Source organism: Caretta caretta, chromosome 3 (assembly GCF_965140235.1).
Source record: "Caretta caretta isolate rCarCar2 chromosome 3, rCarCar1.hap1, whole genome shotgun sequence".
Classification (NCBI taxonomy): Eukaryota; Metazoa; Chordata; order Testudines; family Cheloniidae; genus Caretta; species Caretta caretta.
Genome location: NC_134208.1, coordinates 14,850,463 through 14,873,850, shown reverse-complemented (window position 1 = coordinate 14,873,850; position 23,388 = coordinate 14,850,463). Strand labels below are relative to the sequence as shown.

Here is a 23,388-nt window from a genome sequence, read left to right as displayed (position 1 = left end):
GACCATTGGGTGCTAGAGATTTTATCTCAGGGCTACACCCTGCAATTCAGTCACACCCACCCCCAGCACCCGTTTCCTATCCCTCTTCAGGGACTCTTCTCATGAGCAACTCCTTATTCAAGAGGTCAAGAACCTCATGCAGCTGGGGGAAGTGGAGGAGGTCCACTGGGACATGAGGGGAAAGTCCCATTATTTCCTAATCCTGCAAGCGAAAGGAGGTGTAAGACCCATTCTGGACCTGTGGCACCTCAACAAGTCTCTCAAAAAGTTGAAGTTTTATATGGTCTCCCTGGCCTCAGTCATCTTCTCTCTGGATCCAGGTGACTGGTACGATGCCCTCAATCTGAAGGACGCTTATTCCCATATCTCCATTTTCCAAGGTCATAGACAATTCCTCCATTTTGTGGTGGGCGGTTGCCATTTCCAGTTCATGGCGCTGCCCTTTGGTCTCTCGTCTGCCCCAAGGGTGTTTACAAAATATATGGCACCAGTGGCTGCTTAACTCAGGCGTCAAGGGGTTCAGGTCTAACCATATCTCGATGACTGGCTCATCAAGGGCAGATCTTGGGTGCAAAGGAGCCTCAATCTGGTTCATTCCTCCTGCCACAACCTGGGCCTGTTATTAAATGAAAAGAAATCAACCTTAAGGCTGGTGCAATGAATAGAGTTCATTGGGGCGGTTCTCGACTCCACACGAGCCAGAACCTTCCTTTTGAAGGCGCGTTTCCAGGCCATGTCGGACCTGATCTCCCATGTGAAAAACTATCCATTCACCACTGCTCACATCTGCTTGCAGTTGTTAGGCCACATGGCAGCATGTACGTACGTGGTCCTTGCATCATCTCCGGCCACTCTAAATCTGGTTGGTGTCAGTCTACATCCCCAACAGACACAATCTAGACCAGATGATCAGGGTGCCAGTTCACATCCGATCATCCCTGGATTGGTGGCTGAGCCCCGAATCAGTGTTGGAGGGAGTTCCCTTTGCGGCCATGGCCCCATAGCTGATCCTGGTTTCTGATGCTTTGGACCGGAGCTGGGAGCTCACTTGGGCAAGCTCAGCACACAAGGCTGCTGGTTGCAGGACAATCTGTCCCTCCACATAAACATCGGGGAGCTCAAGTGGTTCTCCTGGCCTGCTTTCCTGCCCCACATGAAGGGCAGGGTGGTGCAGGTCCTGACAGACAATGCTGCAGTGATGTATTACATAACTGACTGGGTGTGGCCCTTTTCCAAGAAGCTCTCCGCCTTTGGGGCTTCTGTGTGTGGCATGCCGTCCATCTGGTGGCTGCGAATCTGCCCGGGGCCAAGAACGTGGTAGCAGATCGCCTCACCCAGGAGCTTCTCATCTCGCTATGAGTGGTCGCTCCACCCGGGGGTGGTCAGTGTGATCTTCTGGAGGTGGGAAACTCCCCAGTTGGACCTGTTCACATTCCATCAGAAGAGGAAAAGCCACATGTTCTGCTAGTTCTGGGGATTAGACAGGGGCTCCCTGTCAGACATCTTTCTGCACCGGTGGTTGGGGGCTCTGATATATGCCTTCCCACCATTGCAGTTAATCCACAAGGTCCTTATGAAGATCAAACAAGACAAGGCAAATCTGATCCTGATAGCTCCTGCGTGGCCTTGGCAGCACTGGTTCAGCATGCTGATGGACCTTTCGGTAGCCACCCTGCTGCAGCTGCCTGTCTGGCTGGACCTGCTGTCCGAGAACCACGGCAGTTTTCCGCATCCGAACCTCGTGGCGCCGCACTTGACAACGTGGCTTCTGTGTGACTAAATGTGGAAGAACAGGAATGCTCGGCCCGGGTCCAACAGGTCTTGTTGGGTAGCAGAAAGCCCCTCCACAAGAGCAACCTATCTGGCCAAGTGGAATACATTCACGGGCTGGGCCTCGGACCGGGGTATCCGGTCTGAGCAGACATTGCTGCAGGCTATCCTGGACTATCTTCTGCACCTCAAGTTCCAGGGATTGTTCTTGTCATCGATCAAAGTCCACTTGGCCGCTGTTTCGGCCTTCCACACACACACACCCCCGCTCCAGGGAAGGTTGGTCTTCGCTCACGACATGATGGTCCTTTTTTGTAAAGGTCTGGAGCGTCTTTACCCACACACGGGGGATCCCATCCCACCCTGGGACCTGAATCTCATGCTGTTGCAGCTCATGGGTTCTCCCTTCAAGCCTCTAGTTTCCTGCTCCCTCCTCATCATCTCCTGGAAAGTTTCTTTCCTGGTCTCAATAACGTCCACCCATAAGATCTCTGAGATCAGGGCACTTACTTCAGAGCCACCCTATACAGTGTTCTACAAGGACAAGGTCCAGCTGCGGCCGCATCCAGCATTCCTACCCAAGGTAGTTTCACAGTTTCATGCCGGCCAAGACATACTTACCTGTCTTCTTTCCAAAGCCTCATAAATCAGAAGAGGAGCACAAATTACATGCCCTGGATGTCTGGAGGGCGCTTGCCTTCTACACTGACAGGACCAAGCCATTTCGTAAGTCAACACAGTTGTTTGTTGCGGTGGCATACAGAATGGAAGATCACCCAATGTCTGCGCCCAAAGGTCGCCCAATGTTTGTCCTGGATTACAGCCTGAATCTAATACTGCTATGACCTGGCAAAGGTGCCTCCACAACTGTGACTGCCCTCTGGACTAGGGCCAGGCTTTGTCAGCAGCCTTCCTGGCCTAGGTGCCAATTCAGAATATCTGTAGGGCTGCTACCTGGTTGTCTATCCACATGTTTCAGTCTCGTTATGCGCGGACCCAGAAAGCCCGAAACGACGCTGACTTTGGCAGAGCAGTGCTGGAAACCACCTAACCATGAACTCCAAGCCCACCACCAGGGATACTGTTTGTGAGTCACCTAGAATGGAATTGATATGAGCAAGCACTCAAAGAAGAATAAACTGTTACCTTCGTTTTGTAACTGTTCTTCAAGATGTGTTGCTCATCTCCATTCCATTACCCACCATCCTCACCCTCTGTTGGAGTTGCTGGCAAGAAGGAACTAAGAGGGCGTAGGGCTGGCGGTGCCTGATATACTGACGCATGCGTGCAGCACTCGAGGGCACTACAGCCAACCCTATGGATACCGCTAAAGCAAAAATCTCCGACAGTCACGCATGTGGGCACGCACACACCTAGAATGGAATGGACATGAGCAACACATCTCAAAGAACAATGGTTATGAAAGGTAGGTAACTGTCTTTTTCAGGCACAGGCTGTTCAAAGCTAGGAAAGCCTGCCTTTTTCTCTCAGTAGTGAGAATTAAAGATGGGGCAGAGAGAAACACAAACCCTAATTTTAATTTTCAGTAGAGCCTTCAAGCCATGGGTGCTGTACAAACATATAGAAAATTGCCGTGCCTCCTCAAAGACCTTGCAGTCTAACAGGCAAGATGTGATGGTAAGTGAAACGAACTAAGTGAGGGTGGAGGGCTATGGGGCAGCAGAATAATAGGATATTCACATATTTGATTCAGTTGCAAGTTGTCATCTTCTAATTGCATGATCTTATTATTATTACCTGGTCTTTCTTCTCCCTTGCCCCTCACATCTGACTTTACACCATGAGTTCTTTGGGATAGGGAGCAGAGTACTTGTTTCTTTGAAGTGTCTCATGCACTTTTGAGCATTCAGAGATAATAAATAATTATAATAGTGAATGAAGCGTCATGAACAAGGTCCCTCTTTGACCAGAGGGATGTGAGGAGGGAGAAGAAATTGTGAAACAAAATCCAGCACATTAACTGCCGGGGCCCAATATTTGTCAATAAAAATCCTTCAAGGAAAAAAAGTAGCCTGTCTACTGAAACTGAAGATAATCCTGATTATCCATACAAATGGATAATATTTTTCGAATCTTGTTAAGCTTTTGGTTTCAATAATCTCCAGTAGCAATGAGTTCCCCAGGCTAATTATGGGTTAAATTAAAAAGTTTCCTTTTGCCAGTTTAAACGTGTTGCCCTTCAATTTTATTGACTGTCCTGTTGCTCTTCTTTTATTTCACCTTCTCTTTGCTAGTCATTATTTTCTCTGTCATGTCCCCCTATTATTCAGCTCTTCTTTACATTGAACGGTCCTGACCTTTTCTCTTTTCATGTGGAAGTCACCCCAGGCCTCTATTCCTTTTCATTGCCTGTTTCTTAACGCCTTCTATTTCTGCTATATTGTTTTTGATAGTGATCTAACTTAACAAAGTATTCCAGCCAAGAAATGGTTACTAAGTCAAGTGACGGACACGTTGGTTGTATGGTTTTTTTTAAATCTTTCAACCTGCTTGTTTTCATCAGTTTGATTCATAAACAAAAAACAAATTAGAACAGTTCCAGATATTAAATTCAATATTATGTCTGCATCCCTGTAGGCAATTTGGCTCAAAATAGCAGTCGGACCATTCTGATACACAAGGACAGGAGGCAGAGTTTAATGTTTCATTGCTTTTCTAAGGGTTTGCGTCAGAGAAAATAGTTAGGTTTTCAGGAATTGAAGGCCTTTTCTCCTCATTAGTGGAGCAAGACCTTATCAGCACATAAACACAGCCTTACCAACATCACATAGATACCTGTTTTGCCTCTTATCCCACTCCCCAAACAAAGAAAAACTTCACATGTGGACAGAATAATTAACTGCTTTGGCAACTAAAGTGTACACATTTTGACTGCAGTTATTTTCCAAATTAAATAAGCCATTCAAGTAGGAAACTCTTTTTCAAGTTACTTGGGCTGAGATTTTTCAAAGGAGCCTGTGGGATTTGGACACCTAATTCTCTTTGAATACTTTGAAAATCAGACTCCAAGACTGGGATTTTCAGAGCTGCTGAGCCCCTGCAACTCCCCTTATGTTCATGTGGAGGTATAGGTGCTCAGCCCTTCTGACAGTCAGGTACCTTAATGTTTAACTGAGTTTTGTTACAATTTGATACTACATTGAAGCCTGCATGGAAAGGAAATGCTTTTCTGTGACCAGAAGGATTCTTTTCTGTTCTTATACTGCTCTTATCCTCATGGTATTTGAGCGGTTTCCATTAGTGCATTGAGCAGCGTGACTACACATTTGTCACACCTTGTTCTCTCCTTCCTCTCCTGAGGACAGAAGAGTGTGCGGTGGAGTGGTTTGTTTTGGTAGGTTTTTTTTTAAAATAATATGTAGTTTTTAATGTATTTATGTTAGAGAAGGCCAGGTCAAAGAAATGTTCCTCTCCACTTGGAGTGGAAGATGGTGAAGTTTGTGATGGACCTCAGGTTCCTGGGAGATACCATTCCACAGTCTCATACTGGCCAAAAAGGAAAATTTGTCTCCTTCACAGATGAGTTTTACTCTTATTGTGGAAAATTCCATTGTGTCAGAGGAGTGAAGTTTTCAACCACATTCTTCGTCTCAGAGCTTTTGTGATCTTCTACTTACCTGGGCACAGCCCTTGGAGCACCTTGAAGATAAGGACTGAATCCCAGAACTTGATTCAAAATCCTATGGGAAGCCAGAGTAGGAAGTGAGGGACAGACTCAATGTGTTCATGGTAGCCCATGTTGCTAAGGAGCCATGCTGCAGCATTCTGCATAAGAGCTGAGGGCTTCATGTCCGTTATATCACACGACTGTAGTCCAGCTGAGAAGTGATGAAAGTGTGAATAACTGAGGCCTGATCATCATCTACCACCTTTTTCTGAAAACAAATGAAGGTGTATGGGTAGGTTATTACTTTAAATGATCTTAGAGTTCACTCTTCTCCCACTCTCATTTTTATGCCTTCTTCCATGTTAATGCCGTACTTGGAACTCCATCTGCACCCTGAAATTCATCTTGAAAATACACTTTCAGTGAGAACCCTCCAAGTAGTAATAATCCTTAGCATGTTGATGTGTATAGCACTTTGTCTATTCAAACATTAACCAGTTAATTCAAACATGGACAGTAATGGCAAGAATTATTATCTTGTTTTACAGATAGGTCTATTTTTACACTACGAGCTAACACCTCTTTGCCATATTGAAATAGTAAAGTGAGTCTGGGGTGTTGTATGATGTGCACATGAGTGTCTAGAGCAGATTGATATTTTACTTATTTAAATTACTCCATAATATTTAAACAGCCTTATTTGGCATTAAAATCAGTAAAGCTCTAAAACATGAGGAGCTGGCACAATTTTAAATGCAAAGCCTTTGACAACTTCTTTGAGTAGTGTCCCTGTGGGTGCTCCATTGTAAGTGCACTTGTGTCCCTGCACAGCTGACCGGAGATCTTTGGTAGCAACGTCCACTCAGCCCGCATGTGTCGTCCCCACTTCATGCTCTGCCATGAGGCTAACCAGCACATGTGGGTGAACCCTCCACCACCCAAGTTCCTCCAACTGCCCCTGGCAAGAGATAGAGCTATTAGCAGTCTGTTCATCAGATCGTTACCTCTCTCTTCGCACTTCAGTAGCTAGTTAATCCCTTTCTTAGTTGTGGGGCTTTCTTTATTTTCTCTTTCTTTTGGGAAAAAAAACTTTTTATTTTTTTTCCTTTGTCTGGGATTGCCCCAGCATGGGGTATGCCCAGTTCACCAGGCTATAAGAGGTGCCTCTTATGGAAGGAGGCCATCCCTGTAGCAGATAAACATTCCTGCTGTACACGTTGCTTCAGGGAAAGCCACATTTCCCAAAAGCGGGATCTTTGCCAACAACTCAAGTCCAGATCTCGGAAGGACAGAAAAGTGAGACTAAACTACTGCTCATGGAGGCAGCTCTTCAGCCTTCCTGGACCTGTGCCAAGAATCACAGAGGTGACACAAATCTTCCCCAAAGCCCTTGACATCTAAGGACTATGGGTCAAAGAAAACAGCCGTGGACCCCTCAGATAAGGATTCACAAAAGAGGGCCATGAGCCCCAAGCTAGCCAAAAAAGATCACTGGCACATTTGGTATCATCAGTACCAAGACAGTCTAAACATGGTACCCATAGTTCACGAGGACCTGAAGCATCAGGTACTGTTGCTGTGCCTAAGGCCCTGATGGGCATAGGCACTGAATCAATGATACCGATAGATAAAGGCAACCTGGGCATCGGCACATAGCTTCGTAGAACACTATGTGATTACTGGAGAGACTGCTTTCTACGCTGTCTTCGGCTCTGCAGTATTGTCATCCATAACAGACTCAACTCAAAAGCCCCAGCTTCCCATTGGGGATACTGCTTGGGAGTCACCTATAGTGAGCACCCATAGGGGCACTACTCAAAGAAGAAGAGGAAGTTACTCACCTTGGGCAGTAATGATGGCTCTTCAAGATGTGTCCCCCTGGGGGTGCTCCACAACTCACCCTCTTCCCCTCTACTTTGGAATTCTTGACAAGGACTCTGCAGTGGAGAAGAAACTGCGGAGGGGGGGTTGTCCCCGCACTCTGGTTAGCCTTGTGGTAGAGCGCAGTGGCGAGACAGTGGATGTGCTGGCCAAACGGACGCTGCTACCAAAGTTCTCCAAGAGCACAGGGATGCAAGCGCACCTACTGTGGAGCTCCCATAGGGACACACATCTTGAAGAACCATCGTTACTGCACAAGGTGAGTAACTTTCTCCTTTTCCTCCAGATTATAATACTGGAGGAAAAATGAGCACTAAAATATATAGAATCATAGAATATCAGGGTTGGAAGGGACCTCAGGAGGTCATCTAGTCCAACCCCCTGCTCAAAGCAGGATCAATCCCCAACTAAATCATCCCAGCCAGGGCTTTGTCAAGCCTGACCTTAAAGACTTCTAAGGAAGGAGATTCCACCACCTCCCTAGATAACGCATTCCAGTGTTTCACCACCCTCCTAGTGAAAAAGTTACCTAGGGAGGTGGTGGAATCTCCTTCCTTAGAAGTTTTTAAGGTCAGGCTTGACAAAGCCCTGGCTGGGATGATTTAATTGGGGATCGGTCCTGCTTTGAGCAGGGGATTGGACTAGATGACCTCCTGAGGTCCCTTCCAACCCTGATATTCTATGATACCCTCCAGCGTATCTACCTCTCCTCCCAGTTTAGTGTCATCTGCAAACTTGCTGAGGGTGTAATCCACACCATCATGCAGATCATTAACGAAGATATTGAACAAAACCGGCCCCAGGACCGGTCAGTCCACTTGGGGCACTCCACTTGATACCGGCTGCCAACTAGACATGGAGCCATTGATCACTACCCGTTGAGCCCCACAATCTAGCCAGCTTTCTATCCACCTTATAGTCCATTCATCCAGCCCATACTACTTTAACTTGCTGGCAAGAATACTGTGGGAGACCGTGTCAAAAGCTTTGCTAAGTCAAGGAACAACACGTCCACTGCTTTCCCCTCATCCACAGAGCCAGCTATCTCATCATAGAAGGCAATTAGATTAGTCAGGCATGACTTGCCCTTGGTGAATCATGCTGACTGTTCCTGATCACTTTCCTCTCCTCTAAGTGCTTCAGAATTGATTCCTTGAGGACCTGCTCCATGATTTTTCCACAGACTGAGGTGAGGCTGACTGGCCTGTAGTTCCCAGGATCCTCCTTCTTCCCTTTTTTAAAGATGGGCACTACATTAGCCTTTTGCCAGTCGTCGGGAACTTCCCCCGATCGCCATGAGTTTTCAAAGATAATGGCCAATGGCTCTGCAATCACATCCGCCAACTCCTTTAGCACTCTCGGGTGCAGCGCATCCAGACCCATGGACTTGTGCTTGTCCAGTTTTTCTAAATAGTCCCGAACCACTTCTTTCTCCACAGAGGGCTGGTCACCTCCTCCCCATGCTGTGCTGCCCAGTGCAGCAGTCTGGGAGCTGACCTTGTTTATGAAGACAGAGGCAAAAAAAGCATGGAGTACATTAGCTTTTTCCACATCCTCTGTCACTAGGTTGCCTCCCTCATTTAGTAAGGGGCCCACACTTTCCTTGACTTTCTTCTTGTTGCTAACATACCTATCGAAACCCTTCTTGTTACTCTCAACATCTCTTGCTAGCTGCAACTCCAGGTGTGATTTGGCCTTCCTGATTTCACTCCTGCATGCCCGAGCAATATTTTTATACTCTTCCCTGGTCATTTGTCCAAGCTTCCACTTCTTGTAAGCTTCTTTTTGTGTTTAAGATCAGCAAGGATTTCACTGTGAAGCCAAACTAGTCGCCTGCCATATTTACTATTCTTTCTACACATCAGGATGGTTTGTCCCTGTAACCTCAATAAGGATTCTTTAAAATAAAGCCAGCTCTCCTGGACTCCTTTCCCCCTCATGTTGTTCTCCCAGAGGATCTTGCCCATCAGTTCCCTGAGGTTGTCAAAGTCTGCTTTTCTGAAGTCCAGGGTCCGTATTCTGCTGCTCTCCTTTCTTCCCTGTGTCAGGATCCTGACCTCGACCATCTCATGGTCACTGCCTCCCAGGTTCCTGTCCACTTTTGCTTCCCCTACTAATTCTTCCCGGTTTGTGAGCAGCAGGTCAAGAAGAGCTCTGCCCCTAGTTGGTTCCTCCAGCACTTGCACCAGGAAATTGTCCCCTACAGTTTCCAAAAACTTCCTGGATTGTCTGTGCACCGCTGGATTGCTCTCCCAGCAGATATCAGGGTGATTGAAGTCTCCCATAAGAACCAGGGCCTGTGACCTAGTAACTTCCGTGAGTTGCCAGAAAAAAGCCTCGTCCACCTCATCCCCCTGGTCCGGTGGTCTCAGACTCCCACCATGACATCACCCTTGTTGCTCACGCTTCTAAACTTAATCCAGAGACACTTATGTTTTTCTGCAGTTTCATGCTGGAGCTCTGAGCAGTCATACTGCTCTCTTACATACAATGCAACTCCCCCACCTTTTCTGCCCTGCCTGTCCTTCCTGAACAGTTTATATCCAATATAACAGAATAGAATAATATAGAATAACAATGCATTGAATAGGAACCTGTATCCCCTTCCTCTAAAAGAGGGGTGGGCAAACTATGGCCCGTGTGCTGCGTCCAGCCGGTCAGATGTTTTAATCTGTCCCTTGAGTTCCCACAGGGGAGCAGGGTCTGGGGCTTACTCCACTCTTGTGCTCCAGCCAGGGAGGAGGGACAGGGGCTTGCCCCACTCTGCGCAGCACCTGGAATCAGCAGCATGTGCCCCTCTGACTCCTACATGTAGGGATAGCCCAGGGTCTCTGCACACTGCCCCCACCCCAAGTGCTTCCCCTGCAGCTCCCATTGGCCAGGAACTGTGGCCAATGGGAGCTGCAGGGGCAGTACCTGCAGACAGGGCAGCACACAGAGCTGCCTGGCTAGCACCACACCTCCGCATAGGAGCTGGAGCTGGGAAATGCTGCTGACTCCAGGCGCTGCGGGGGCAGCGCCTGCATACTGGGCAGTGTGCATAGCCGCCTGGCCACGCCTCCACTTAGGAGCCGGAGGGGGTACATGCCACTGCTTCCAGGATCTGCTTGAGGTAAGCGCTGCCCGGAGCCTGTACCCCTAACCTCCTCCTGCACCCCAACCCCTTGCCCTAGCCCTGATCCCCCTTCCTGCCCTCCTAACTCCTCAGTCCCAACCCGGAGCACCCTCCTGCACCCCAAGTCCCTCATCCCCAGTCCCACCCCAGAGCTTGCACCCCCTGCCAGAGTTCCTCCTCTCCCCCACATCCCAACCACCTGCCCCAACCTGGAGCCTCCTCCCGCACCCTCATTTCTGGCCCCTCCCCAGAGCCTGCACTCCCAGCCAGAGCCCGCACCCCAACGCCCAATTTCATGAGCATTCAGAGCCCTCTATACAATTTCCGTACTCAGATGTGGCCCTTGGGACAAAACATTTTCCCATCCCTGCTCTAGAACCGTCCAAATAACATTTTATAATTGCCATAAAGCACTCTCATTGTGAAGGTTTTCTCCCACTAATTCACAAGTAGTGTCTTTGAGAACATTAGGCCTTCGGCTGTGCGTTTAAGACCACAATAGGTCTGAATTAATTTCACCCAGTTTCCCCATTGCCATGTCATATTGCTTGCTGCAATTTTTTCTAGTGGTTAGGATGGGCCCATCAGTCAGAACTTCTGGTTTCTCCACTACTACTGGCTTGTCATATGACCTTGTCCAAGTTACATCCCTTTTCATCTGGCTGTACAATGGGAATATTATTTATCTTCTTCAAAGGACATTGGAAGGATTAATGTTTAAAATGTGCTTTGAGATCCTCTGATGAAAAGCACTGTACACCTATAAATATTATTTATAGAAAGTATTTAACCTCATTGGTATACGTTAGTGTGATCTGTTTCCTTGCCTTATGCTCATCATAATTAAGATATTATCCAAAACTTCTGTTTGACTGCTAGAGGTATATTTTATAGGCTCAATAACATTTTCTCATAACTCATTTTGTGTTATGCTACTGCATACATCAGATGAAGTAACAGCACTTGGTTTGTGACATCAAAGTCTGTTGCTATGAGAATGTGTGTGAGCAAACTATGATTTAGAGGAAAAAGAAGAGGTAAGTTTTAATGCAGAACATTTTTATTTACATTTATGTTTTAATAACCAGCTTAATTTTGGAAGAAGTCAGGAAAAATAGTGAAAAGATAAATGTACTTATGTTTCAATATTATGATTTTTCATGAAGTATGATTACATATTAAAAAAAAAAACCTTGACTGTCAGACAATGCTCTAAGAGAGGTATTGGCATTTCCAGCCAACACATTTGTCAGAATTCTTTTTCTTTCTTTCTTTCTTTCTTTCTTTCTTTCTTTCTTTCTTTCTTTCTTTCTTTCTTTCTTTCTTTCTTTCTTTCTTTCTTTCTTTTCCCTAAGTCCTTCTATGTTTCTATTAAGCACTAAGCTCATTACTGACACATTTTGAATGGTATAGTGAGATAGCTTTATTACAAAGGTGTTCTGTGTATTTCAGTAGTCAGGATATAGCACTCTTCTGACAGAAAATGCCCTGCAATGAAGGTGAAGCATAGACATTATTTATTCCAAATACTGGATCTTTCCATCTGAAAGTTTATAGAGGCTAAAAAACTGTTGAATTTGGAGATTTGCAAATAAAAAATAAAAAGCACATCTCTGAAAATGTTCCGTCCTAGAAAACAGGTCATATTCCCTCTTGTGAGCATTATCCTGTGTAACATTACATTGGTAGGTAAGGCATTTCTATCATGGATTCCTTGACTAACAGAGACACAGTACCACCCTCTTCTGGAGTGAAACAACTAAAACATTCTGAGTCTATGCTGGGTACCTTGAGAACAGACTGTCAGTTGTGTTGAATTATGTGGAATATCTTTGTGTCTGTTACCTAGTCCACTTTTTAGGCTGCAGCAGGTTAAAGTTAGAGCTGTGCAAACTTTGTGCCCAAATCCAAATTAGGCCTGGCAAGCTTCCAGAAAAGGTTGGCGCTGGCAAGTTTAAATAATTTTCAACTCAGAGCTATTTTTTCTGGGTTTTATGTCATCACATATGAGTTAAAACCAAGGAAAAACCTGTTTCTAACTGATTTAACCTCTTTTTGCCTCCTGCCTTGGACCAGTATCTTTTGTCTTTTATGTGTGATTGTTCTCTAAAGTTAAGCTACGTGGGCATTCCTTATCGAATTATACAGTATGTTGGATATATGGAAAGGCACATTTTGCCTATTTAATAAAATACAGCTTTTAAAAACATCTATGTTAGGGATTTATAGAATGCCAAATGTCATATGTCCAGGCACCAGTAGTAAAAAAAATACAGTTTGCTGAAACATGTTCAACTGATTTTGTGAGCTTTGCCACTTTGGGGTTTTTAAGTTGAGCTATTTGTACATTTAGGCTCTAAATACAAATTTAAACAAATAACTTGCATACCAAAATATTCACTGTGTTATAGTTGTGACATGAGAATAATAATAATCATAGAATCATAGAATATCAGGGTTGGAAGGGACTCAGGAGGTCATCTAGTCCAACCACCTGCTCAAAAGCAGGACCAATCAAAAATCATCCCAGCCAGGGCTTTGTCAAGCCTGACCTTAAAAACTTCTAAGGAAGGAGATTCCACCACCTCCCTAGGCAACGCATTCCAGTGTTTCACCACCCTCCTAGTGAAAAAGTTTTTCCTAATATCCAACCTAAACCTCCCCCACTGCAACTTGAGACCATTACTCCTTGTCCTGTCCTCTTCTACCACTGAGAATAGTCTAGAACCATCCTCTCTGGAACCACCTCTCAACTATTTGGTTGAGTAATCAGTTACTCAACCAAATAGTCTCTAATACCTATCCATCCTATATTAATGGTTTGTCATAGAAATAGTCTTACATGTATGCTATGTTTACAGGAAAAATAACACTTAAGCCCCAGACCAGAAAAACACTTAAGCACATGCAGAATGCCTGCAGAAGATCTTCAGAATCCATTGGAAACAGTTTCTTGCACGATCAGAAATTCTAAGTAGAGCAAAGCAATCTAACGCATCAAATATAATAAGAAGTTTCTAGGAAAAGCTTTAAGGATGCCACCAACACGACTTTTATGGCAAGTGATAATATGGACACCACCTGGAAAGTGAAAAGAGAGCGACCTAGAGAAACATTACATCGACCAATAAAGAGAGAAGCCAGATCCATCAGCATGATACTCAGAAACCTGAACACACCAACACAAGACCAAAATAAATGGCAGAAACTGATGGGTGCCCTATGCGCCTGAGAGGAGGATAGAGAAGACAACTGATAGGTGCTTTGGGGAATGGGGCCATTGTCACACAGTGGAAATCCCAGGAAGCAACTTACTTAAATAAAAGGCAGGGACATACTTAGAACTTTTTGTTTGTTAAGAGCTGTACATTCTCACACCACCTTTGTGAAGTAATGATAGGTATTATCTGAATGTTGCAAAGGATGAAAGTGGGCTGTGGAAAAGTCAGGGTTAGACCTGAGGAATTCATGGCACCCAGTTGCTTTCTTAATCAACTAGACCATGCTGCTGCTTACCTACGAGCTTGAATACTCCTTTGTTTTTATAAGCCAAATAAAAGTTGGAAGTAACTATTAGTCTGGATAGGGAAAGGTAAGATAGTGGGGGGTGGGTATTTTTGTTTTCCTCCTCATTAAGACAAAGCTGAATCCATTTTAGATCTAATATGGTCATTGTAAATCATACTTGCTGGTGAATGTTTTCCTCATTCGTATTAAACTAACAAATGCTATATGGGATAACAGTGTATTAAACTGACTCTTCTGGACTGAAGCAAATTTGGAAAGGACAATGTTATTTCCTTTTGGAATGGCTTCTCTCCCCAAAAGTGTCTGAGTGGCCAGCATGCCGTTCATTTAGTTTGATGAATAATGTTTTGGCAATGATGGCTGGAGGCTTGCTTGCTAGTAGCAGTGTTATCTATATGGCCTGGACACCAGCACTAAATAGGCAAGGATGATGATATAGTATCAAGAAAGATTAAGTACAATGTATAAAACAAGGAAAAACAGCGATTTGCATATTTACACCCTGATGAGCTTTGGTTAAGATAGAGTAAAGGGATCGTCCCATTTCTTCATACTAAGATTTTTATATTCCCTACTAAAATATTTTTCTTTGGCTTTATGATGTAGTGAACCAAAAGACTTTTTCCTTATAACAACAAGAGGTTCATATAGCAGTATAAGTAATAGATCTCCCATAAGTTATTGCAGACTTTATAAGAGGTTACATACTTAACTGTTAAATGAACTAGATAATCGCTTTAGCCTTAAATTAGCACAGTATGTTGTTAGGGAAAGCAATGCTGTACACCTAATTATCTTAGTGAAGGGTTTGTCATGTTTGTATGCCTCACAGTTACATTCATGCCACACTACATTTAATTTATAAAGAGGTAGTTTAATTTACAATTTCTTGTGCTGCTTCCTGTCCCTCATTAGCTGAATCAAGGCTGAAATGTTCTGCAGTGAATGTGCATGGCTACCACCATCCTCAGCTCCAAACTACAGTGAAACTGAAATGATACAGGACAAGAGGGCAAATGTTGAGAACGGGAAAAATAGCAAAACAGAACAGCATGAAATGTCAAACCACATTTTTAGGGCGCTTTTTACTATATTTCCATAAATGCATGAGGGAATTATGTTGCAAATACTTGAAACTGTTTACTTTCATTTTTGGCTTGATTTTCTAGCATTGAAAAAACCATGTCTAATGATCTTGAGCATTCTTAAAGAAAAAAATTATATTTTACATAATGGTTTGCATGTGTGAGTTCCCTCTGGCAGAAGCACTATAATTAGCCTGTCGTCTCTCAGAGAAGAGACTATCTGTCTTAAAAATGCAATAGCGAGTTTTGGCTGCTCGGGTTGAGAGCAGAACATTATGATTTTGTTAAAAGATAAACATTGTCCCTTTTCACTTATTCATCTTTCTCCTCTTCCTGCTTCTTTGGCTCAGAGCTAGGCTGGAGAAGTAAAGGACAGCTGAGCACAAACAGTTTTCTTCCTTCCTCATGCAGCAAACCATAGCGAAAGATCTTGGCTCCTTGACATCAATAACTTTGCCTCAACCCAACTTGGAACTGTTTGGGCAGCCTTTCAAAAAAAAAAAAAAAAGGTACAATAAAAGGGGACCGAACTTCCTGTTTTAAGTCATAAAGTAGCAGATTCAGCTAAGTCCCGCTTTCCTTAGGGATTGTCCATATTCTGCCCTGGAGAGTCAGGGATGTGGAATATTACTTCCTTGCACAACTTTATTGTAGCTATTAAAAGACAATCAAGTAGAATAGGGAGGTGGCAGGCAGTGATGTGTGTTTCAGTCTTTTGTGGTCTTGTTACTAAAGGAGAGTAATTTTGGTAGAAATGCTCTGCTGCTTTTGGGCAGCCATGTGTGTCCCTGATCGGGGGAGGGGAAGAAAACTTAAACCACCACAGAGCCAGAAAAAAATAACTGGTTTGAGCTGGCACAGCTGCGCTGGGGTGTGTTAACTCTTGGTATTATTATGACTGAGGTTTGATTCCCAGCATTGACAATGAAATATGGAACCAATGATCACAATTGGTATCTTTCCAGGCCTAAATGACTATACCAGCAGGGATAGTAAGAAGGTGAGGCCTTCACTGGGGCAAAGAGTACAATTAAATTCAATTTTGAATATTGGCATATGTGCACCAGCCCATGAGGGCATATGGAAAAATGTTGGCGAAAGGCTAACTGCAATTGTAAGGATCTTAATCCGTCGCCAGTGGTCATGGACTATAGAACTTAAGGAAAGTGGTTGGTAGCTACTGTGACTTGTGCAGTTAAAATATATCACCTTAGTCTTATATTTTTCATGTAGGCATCTACTGTTACTTTATCACCCTGCATGTTTACCTTCCTTTACATGTCACATCTTTTGTCCAGAATCCAGTAGGATTATTTTCTCTCTCCCTCCCCCTTTCCTAATGTTTCTTTTGCTAAAAAGGTAGAGACTTCCTCAATTATGGGTTCTGTAGTAAAGTTATAATTCTGTTTATTTTAATTCTGTATTTCAAGTGAGTGACGGTACAACATTAAATTAAAAAAGGAGAGCGGAGAAATATGGTAAAAATGAGTTCTCTGGGCACCCATCTATGCTACTATAGGGCTTTGAACACCTAGAACAGAAAGCTAGCACCTGCAGAATAGTTCTAGCAGCAACACTTGACTGATATTTTAAAGGCCAACTGCCTTCAGATAGTCATGGGAGATCTTCAAAATTGCAGAGTTTCCATTTCATTTGGAATTTAGCTCCCACTTAGTTGTGTCAAGAACCCAATGACAGCAAGTAAATTTGGCAAAAGGTTCATTCATATATCAGTTGATTTTCCCATGGGTCCAAAACCCAAAATAGGATTAAATGTATCTTGTTCAAGTTTCATTTCCAAGCTTGCTCCTAGTCTAGTAATGGGCAACCCCAAAAGGTTCATCAGTTTGATCTGGATAAGCTCGCTATCACTGGAGCTTACCTGAAACTTTTGGATCTGCAGAATTGAACTGTGTATCCTTTGAGAACAAATTTTGGTATTTGTGATGGGATTTGCTTCTGACAGGGCAAAAATCCCCTGAGAATAGCCTTTCTCATAATATTTCAGCACTTTCACTCTTGCTCCCAGGCAGACCCACACAAAAATGAAAATTAATTGAAAAAAGTAACCACACCTTTTCAAAGTTCAGAAGAGTTTGGGTCAGAGGTGGGAGATTTACAAAATTTGGTAAGATTTGGGGGTCTTCCTTTTTCAAGTGAAAGTTTAAGAAGGGGGGACCAATAGTGCAACAAACGGAAATGCTAACAGAGGTGTTGATCTGATAGGATTAGAAAGAAGCTGAGGAGTTGGGTGGACATACTTGTAGGGGCAATTTTTCTCTCCTTTTGTGAATGATTTTTGATGGGCTTTTTTGTTGCACTCTAAATGGAAGGGAGAGTTGGGAGGAATATTCTAGCACAAAAACACTCATGTGAGAGGCTGAACAGAATTTTACTGCAATAAAATTGAAACAGTTGAATGAATGGTAGCTTCTCCCATGGCAGGCCTCTCCTTTTGTTACAGAGCTCTTATGAACCTTTTTTGCCCTGAAAACTCTATGGACTGAGCTGCTCTGATTGTCCAATAGTTTGCCCTATAAAGGGGGAAAGTACCCCGTCTGAAGGGCCCATTAATCTGCTTACATCTTCAGTCCCTTTCTTCTCACTTCCCTCAGTGTTAAATCCCACTGTGAATTCTCCTTCAGCTTTTGTGCTCACACCCACTCTTCTGCTTCCTAGAGTGGTGCAGCTGATCTGCTAGAGATGGGAGCCACAATGAACAGCTCCATTCAGTGGTCCAATTTGGAATTATACCTCCCATTTTAACTTCTGTGAATGAAACACTCCATTTACCATTGTTTTAAGGAAACTTCAAGGATATGACTATCACTGAATGCTGTATAAATTAACACCGATTCTGAAGATATGGCTTCATTCTTCCTCAGCTTCTACAACATATTGAAAAGGCATTGGCAGGAAACCAGTAATGAAACTGACCCATTATCCTGTTTGTTTTGGGGGGATATTTTTAATCAAATTTTCAACAACAACAAAATTCCTTGGAAATTGGGAAAACTTCATGCAGCTCTAATCTTGATAGTAAATGTGTGGAACATACATGAGAACTGGAAAGATAAAGGTTGCTTGCTAAAGATGGCCGCCATGTGAAAAATATATGTATTTTTTACCACAGCTCAAAGCATACTTAAATGATAGTATGTTCTTAACCTAAAATACCTAATGTTCATGCACCCAGGAAGGAATGCTTACTATGAAAGACTATTCAACTTGCAATTTTTAGAACATCTCCATGTTGTAAATGCATTCCGTCAGTGTTTGAATTTGAAGCCATGGTCCTCCCCCCATTTTCACAAGTAAATCAGAAGTAGCTCCATATCAGTTATGGGGTTACCCAGGTGTAAAACAAGAGTGAGTGAAGCCTTCTAATTATACAAAATTTTATTTCCATGTATTTAGTTGGAGCATCTGGCTTAGACAGTTTTTGTGTAGACAGTGGGAAAACAAACAAACCAAAACAAAAAAATGCTACTTTTACTAAGGAACATTTGGATTTATACTGAACTGTCTGAACCTTTTAGAAAGCCATGAATTAATTGTACATTACTTTAACAAATATTTTGCACAAAGCTGGTTACTACGCATACTTCTTTCATCTAGAAGATGATCACTTAAAGTAGTTTACTAATTTAGGCTATTGTAGCAATAAATTGTATCTGAATATCTAATTATTTTTGCTTATTGTAAATAATACGTCTTTTACTGGATATTTTATTTCAATTATTGGTTGACTTTGCAACTGATCTCTCTCTCTCTGACCTATAAAATCTGATGTGCTTTAAGTGAGGGTCCTGTTAAGGAAATCATTATGTGGCACTTTGAAAAAAAAAAATGAATAGGTGGCATATGATAAGGAATATTGATATAATTTGTTTATAGCGAATGTTACTTGACAAACCTGTTCTGAGCAAGTTGCATGGTATCTGGGAAACAAATTCTCAGAGCTGTATTGGGTAATGGACAATGGAGGCTTTCTCATCTGTTTGCCTGTTCAAATCCAGCCTAAGTCAATAGAGACAGAAGAGTGGTCTATGAGGAATGAGTTGGTTATCTCAGTCTAATGCTTTGCTGCAAAATATCCACAACACAAAACCAACACCCCATTTGGCACCCTGGTAGGTAGTTTCAGCAGAGAGGCCAAGGACTGAATCGGTAATGGAGACTGGAATACTTTCTCTTCCTTTCCCATTGAGACTGAGACACTTCACTTGGGCAGCATGGGGAAGTTTGTACTGATTGTTCTGTGGATAAAAAAAGGACTCAGTTTTTTGTCGGTCTGGCACTTCTTATGAGCACTAAATAAAATGGTGTGCTTGAGGAGCCACTTAAAACTGATTGCCCAGTGGGTGAAATTCACCCTGGGCAGACAGCCAGGAGAAGGGTTTGCACCACTTAAACCCTATTTGGAGGGGTGAATTTCACCCAGAGAGAATACCCTGGTATGTGACATCTTTGCCTTTTCAAAGAGCTCCATAAGAGTTAATTACACAGTGCTCATTGACTCATACCCATGAGGGCTAAAGACAAAGGAAAAGGGAAATGCTGCAGACAACCAAGTAACACTGATTCATGAAAAACAAATAGAAACTTGCTATAAAGAGCAGTTTGTGAATTAGTCTAGTTCCAGAGCAGGGAGAAGTCCCAATTTTTCACTGACTTCAGAAGCATTTACGAGGGCAATATTTTCAGGAATATGAACTGTTCTTGACCAGTTGCTGCAGTGGATTAGGCACAAACATGCTTTCCTTGGGCATCAGGTGTGTGTGTCTTTTTTTTCCCACTGTTTATTCTCCTTAAGCAAAGGGCCCAATAAAAAAACTGCATTCTCCACTGACGTTTGGGTTCTAAGCCTGAACCTATGTATGGGGGGAGTGTGCAGCTCCCTTGTCCTTTGGGGGGGCTCTCTGCTATGGAACCCCATCCCTGTAGCACAAGAAGGAGAAAACTAATGAGCCAACCTCAAGTGTTGCAGAGATCCCATCCTCAGAGCACAGGGAGAAGGAGAGGACTGGCTGCTTCTATGTGTCAGCAACCCTAGAAAAACTTGCACCCCAGCTACCAATACCCTCCCTGGCTGCTGGCTTTCCACGAGCAATGTGACCTGCTCCAGGTTGCAAAACTCACCAATTCCCCATCAGAAGTGCCCCTACTCCTCTGCTTCTAAACTGTGTCCAGTTCCCCCATGAGAAATATCTAGCTGCCCCCTCCAAAAATGTTCCTTTTATAATCATCCTGACCCTTTACTAGGTGGTTAAACTCTCCTCCATTCTCACTGCTGCTTTTTCTGCTGCCATAACCCTCCTGCTCCACATGATAAGCAATACGTCCAATTTTCCGCAGATCTAGCAATATGGGACTGCAGTAAAACTAGAACTGCCTGCAGGAGAGGATAAAGCAGGTGTTGTCAAGGACAGTGCTACTCAAAGTGGTGGTCCGCGGACGGGTGTCGGTCCGCAAACCATCGGCTGCCGGTCTGCGCGCACATTGGGAAAAAAAATTGCAGGTCCCCCACATCAGATAGCTTGAGAAGCACTGGTCTAGGATCCAGTCACAGTGTGGCCCCACTCTTGGGTGGTGCCAGTAAGATCCAGGAACTACAGGAGAGGAGACCTGGAAGAAGTGGCAAGAGAATGTGGGAGAAGCAGGAGAAAGTGATGACTCACTGAGATACAATACAGATTTCAGAGTAGCAGCCGTGTTAGTCTGTATTCGCAAAAAGAAAAGGAGTACATGTGGCACCTTAGAGACTAACAAATTTATTTGAGCATAAGCTTTCGTGAGCTACAGCTCACTCCCATATTCTTGGAGGCCGGCCGGTCTTTTCTGTTCTCGTGGGTACCACTCAGGTATGATTGCAGTCCACCTATTGTCTGTGAGCCATGCTGTGTGGCCTGCCCATCGTATCTTATTATGTCTGCTTTCCACGACAATATCTTTCACACCGCTGCGTTCTCTGATCATTTTATTTGGGATGCGATCCAGAAGGGAGATTCCCAACATAGCTCGTTCCATTGCCCTTTCAGCTACTGACAGCCGCTGCTCTTCTTTCTTCGTCAGTGCACGTTTCACTGCCGTACAACAAGGCTGGCAGCAGTGTTGAATTAAAGATATTTGTGCATGTGGTCATCCATTTTTCCTTTTCAGCTGAATAAGAAAAGAAAAATATCCTGAGGAAAGATGAGTTAGAGAAGATTTCAGTTAAGTTGAGTGTTTTACATATTCTAGAAAATCAGTCAAGGGGGTGCAAACAGATATGAAATGATAGACCGGTGAAAAAGTACAACAAGATATAGAAGAAAAAGGTGAAAAGAAAAGGGAAAGAAGGCAGAATAAAATTCAAAGGAGATACTGTTTCAGAATTTCAAAGCCAACTTCGGGAATTTAACCACACAGTTCCCATTTGAGAGTAGCATGGCTCAAACCTCTAGTCTGCTATAAGAATCTCCAGCATAGTTTTAAATTTTATAGAAATGGTGCCAATTATTACATGGTAAAGTTTATACATTACTAAATATGTATGGCTTTAGAATTATTGCCTAGCCTGGAGGACACTAAGAGTACAATATTGCCTCAGGCTACAAATAGTTTCTCAGATTCTGCAGTATTGACTGAAGCAGAAGGCTTACGTCAATAAACTATTTTTACTTGAAGTATTTTTGGTGTTGATTAATTTTCTTTCCTCTGAGCCAAGACAATTGTATATTTTTGTGTAGTTATGGACATACAGACCCAAAATGGATATGCTATAGGCAGAATTTTCAAAAGCATTCAGCATCCACATTCAGGGCCAGATTTTCAGAAGAGCTCGGCTCCCATTTAGGCTCTAAAATAAGTGGTCGGATTTGCAGAAGAGTGCAGCACATTGGGTGCACTTTGGACACTGTGCTCTTGAAAATCTGGCCACGTGTATTACAAATGGGAGCTTTGGGTGCTGAGCAAATTTTGAAAATCTGGTTCTTATTTTGGTGCCTAAGTGGGAGCTGAGCTCTTTTGAAAATCTTGCCCCAGTTGTCGATATTGAGCACTTGAAAATAAAACTCTGTGCTCTTTTGAAGTTCTGGCTCTGTATCAAAGTATATTTTAATTGTATATGCAATATGCATTGGCCCTGATGACATGAAGTCTGGGTGTAACCATGGACTGCTCCCTACCCCAAAATATATGTGTTATGGAGGACCTCAGGTAGGCTTTCACATCTGACTTAGCACTATTTTGCTGGTAAAATAGGACTAGCCTTATTGAATTCCCTTAGGTCCTCCTCACTGCAGACTCAGTAATTCATACAGATTCTGCTCTATATCCATGAGGATTTTTTGTAGGGCTCTTGTTGAACACCAGCTGCGATTTTCAACATTCAAACCTTGACGTGATCTCCTGCAACAGTTAACCCATCTTCAGAGTAAGATGATTTTGACATTTTAGCCTCAGAAGGTCACGTTGGCCTCTCTTGACCCATCACCTGAATAGGTATGCAGTACATGAGCAAAACAGGAGGTTGAAAATGTCAGAATTGTCACAATACACAGACTGCACTAGTGCATTTTCCTACCTTTGGCAATGAAAATGTACTTGTTCCTCCACACTACATGGTAATGGAGGCTGCTGCTGAATGTCACTTACAGCAGTGTTGTCTGTGGATGTGTTCTACGAGGTGAGAACACTGATGAGTGGGGGTCTGTGACTTTCCACGTTCCATATGGAAAACATCTGTAGCTGGCAATGTATCTCCCTGAAAAGCAATGTTCTGCTGTTTTAGCATTATGTAGGTCCAGTGTATCAACCTGACTTTGCAGAGATGTTGATTATCACCAGACTCCAGATCCAGGTCGTTTGCAGAAATGCCAAAATAATCTTTTCAGCAAGACAGACGCTAACGTTTTATACTGCATTATGCAAAATGAATATAACAGCAAGTGGAAAAGTATATGGTAGTTAAAATGTTTCCAAAAATAAAACAAAAGAAACAATGTCTTACCCTTTATTGTGGCCCCTTAACTCCAGTCCTTGGAGAAGCTTGCTGATTGATGCCAGTGATGCAACCTGAAAATTAATGTCAATTACCCAAAACAAATGCATATAAGTAATGTTAAGGGTCTGATTTAAACCCACAAAAGCCAGGAAATCCAGAGCTACTGTAGGGCTGAAAGCCTGGACTTGACACTCCAGTCTTACCACAAGCCATTGTGCAGTGAAAAAAAGCGAGGGAAAAGGGAACTGCACCATCACAGGGAATAATGCAGTTTAAGCACCACACCCTTTCTTTGCCCCAAGCCTGGATCCACAAGGTCCCTGTATGCTTTACTGTGAAAGTAGAACGTTCAATGTGGCTCAAGAAATAGCTCTCCCCCCCTTTTTTTTAATTA

The 23,388-nt window shown here is 43.4% G+C and overlaps 1 protein-coding gene across 20 annotated transcripts in view; it reads left to right on the top strand.

The window, feature by feature from the left end:
• The window catches only part of SUPT3H (SPT3 homolog, SAGA and STAGA complex component), a 483,439-nt gene that overhangs the window by 446,748 nt on the left and 13,303 nt on the right, over nt 1-23,388 (top strand). The window contains exon 12 of one of the 20 annotated variants that reach the window (XM_075126371.1): nt 5,092-5,125. The exons of the other annotated variants lie outside the window; for them this stretch is intronic. Coding sequence (XP_074982472.1) covers nt 5,092-5,125 — 34 coding nt within the window. The remainder of the gene's footprint in view (nt 1-5,091; nt 5,126-23,388) is intronic. 20 annotated transcript variants of the gene reach the window in all.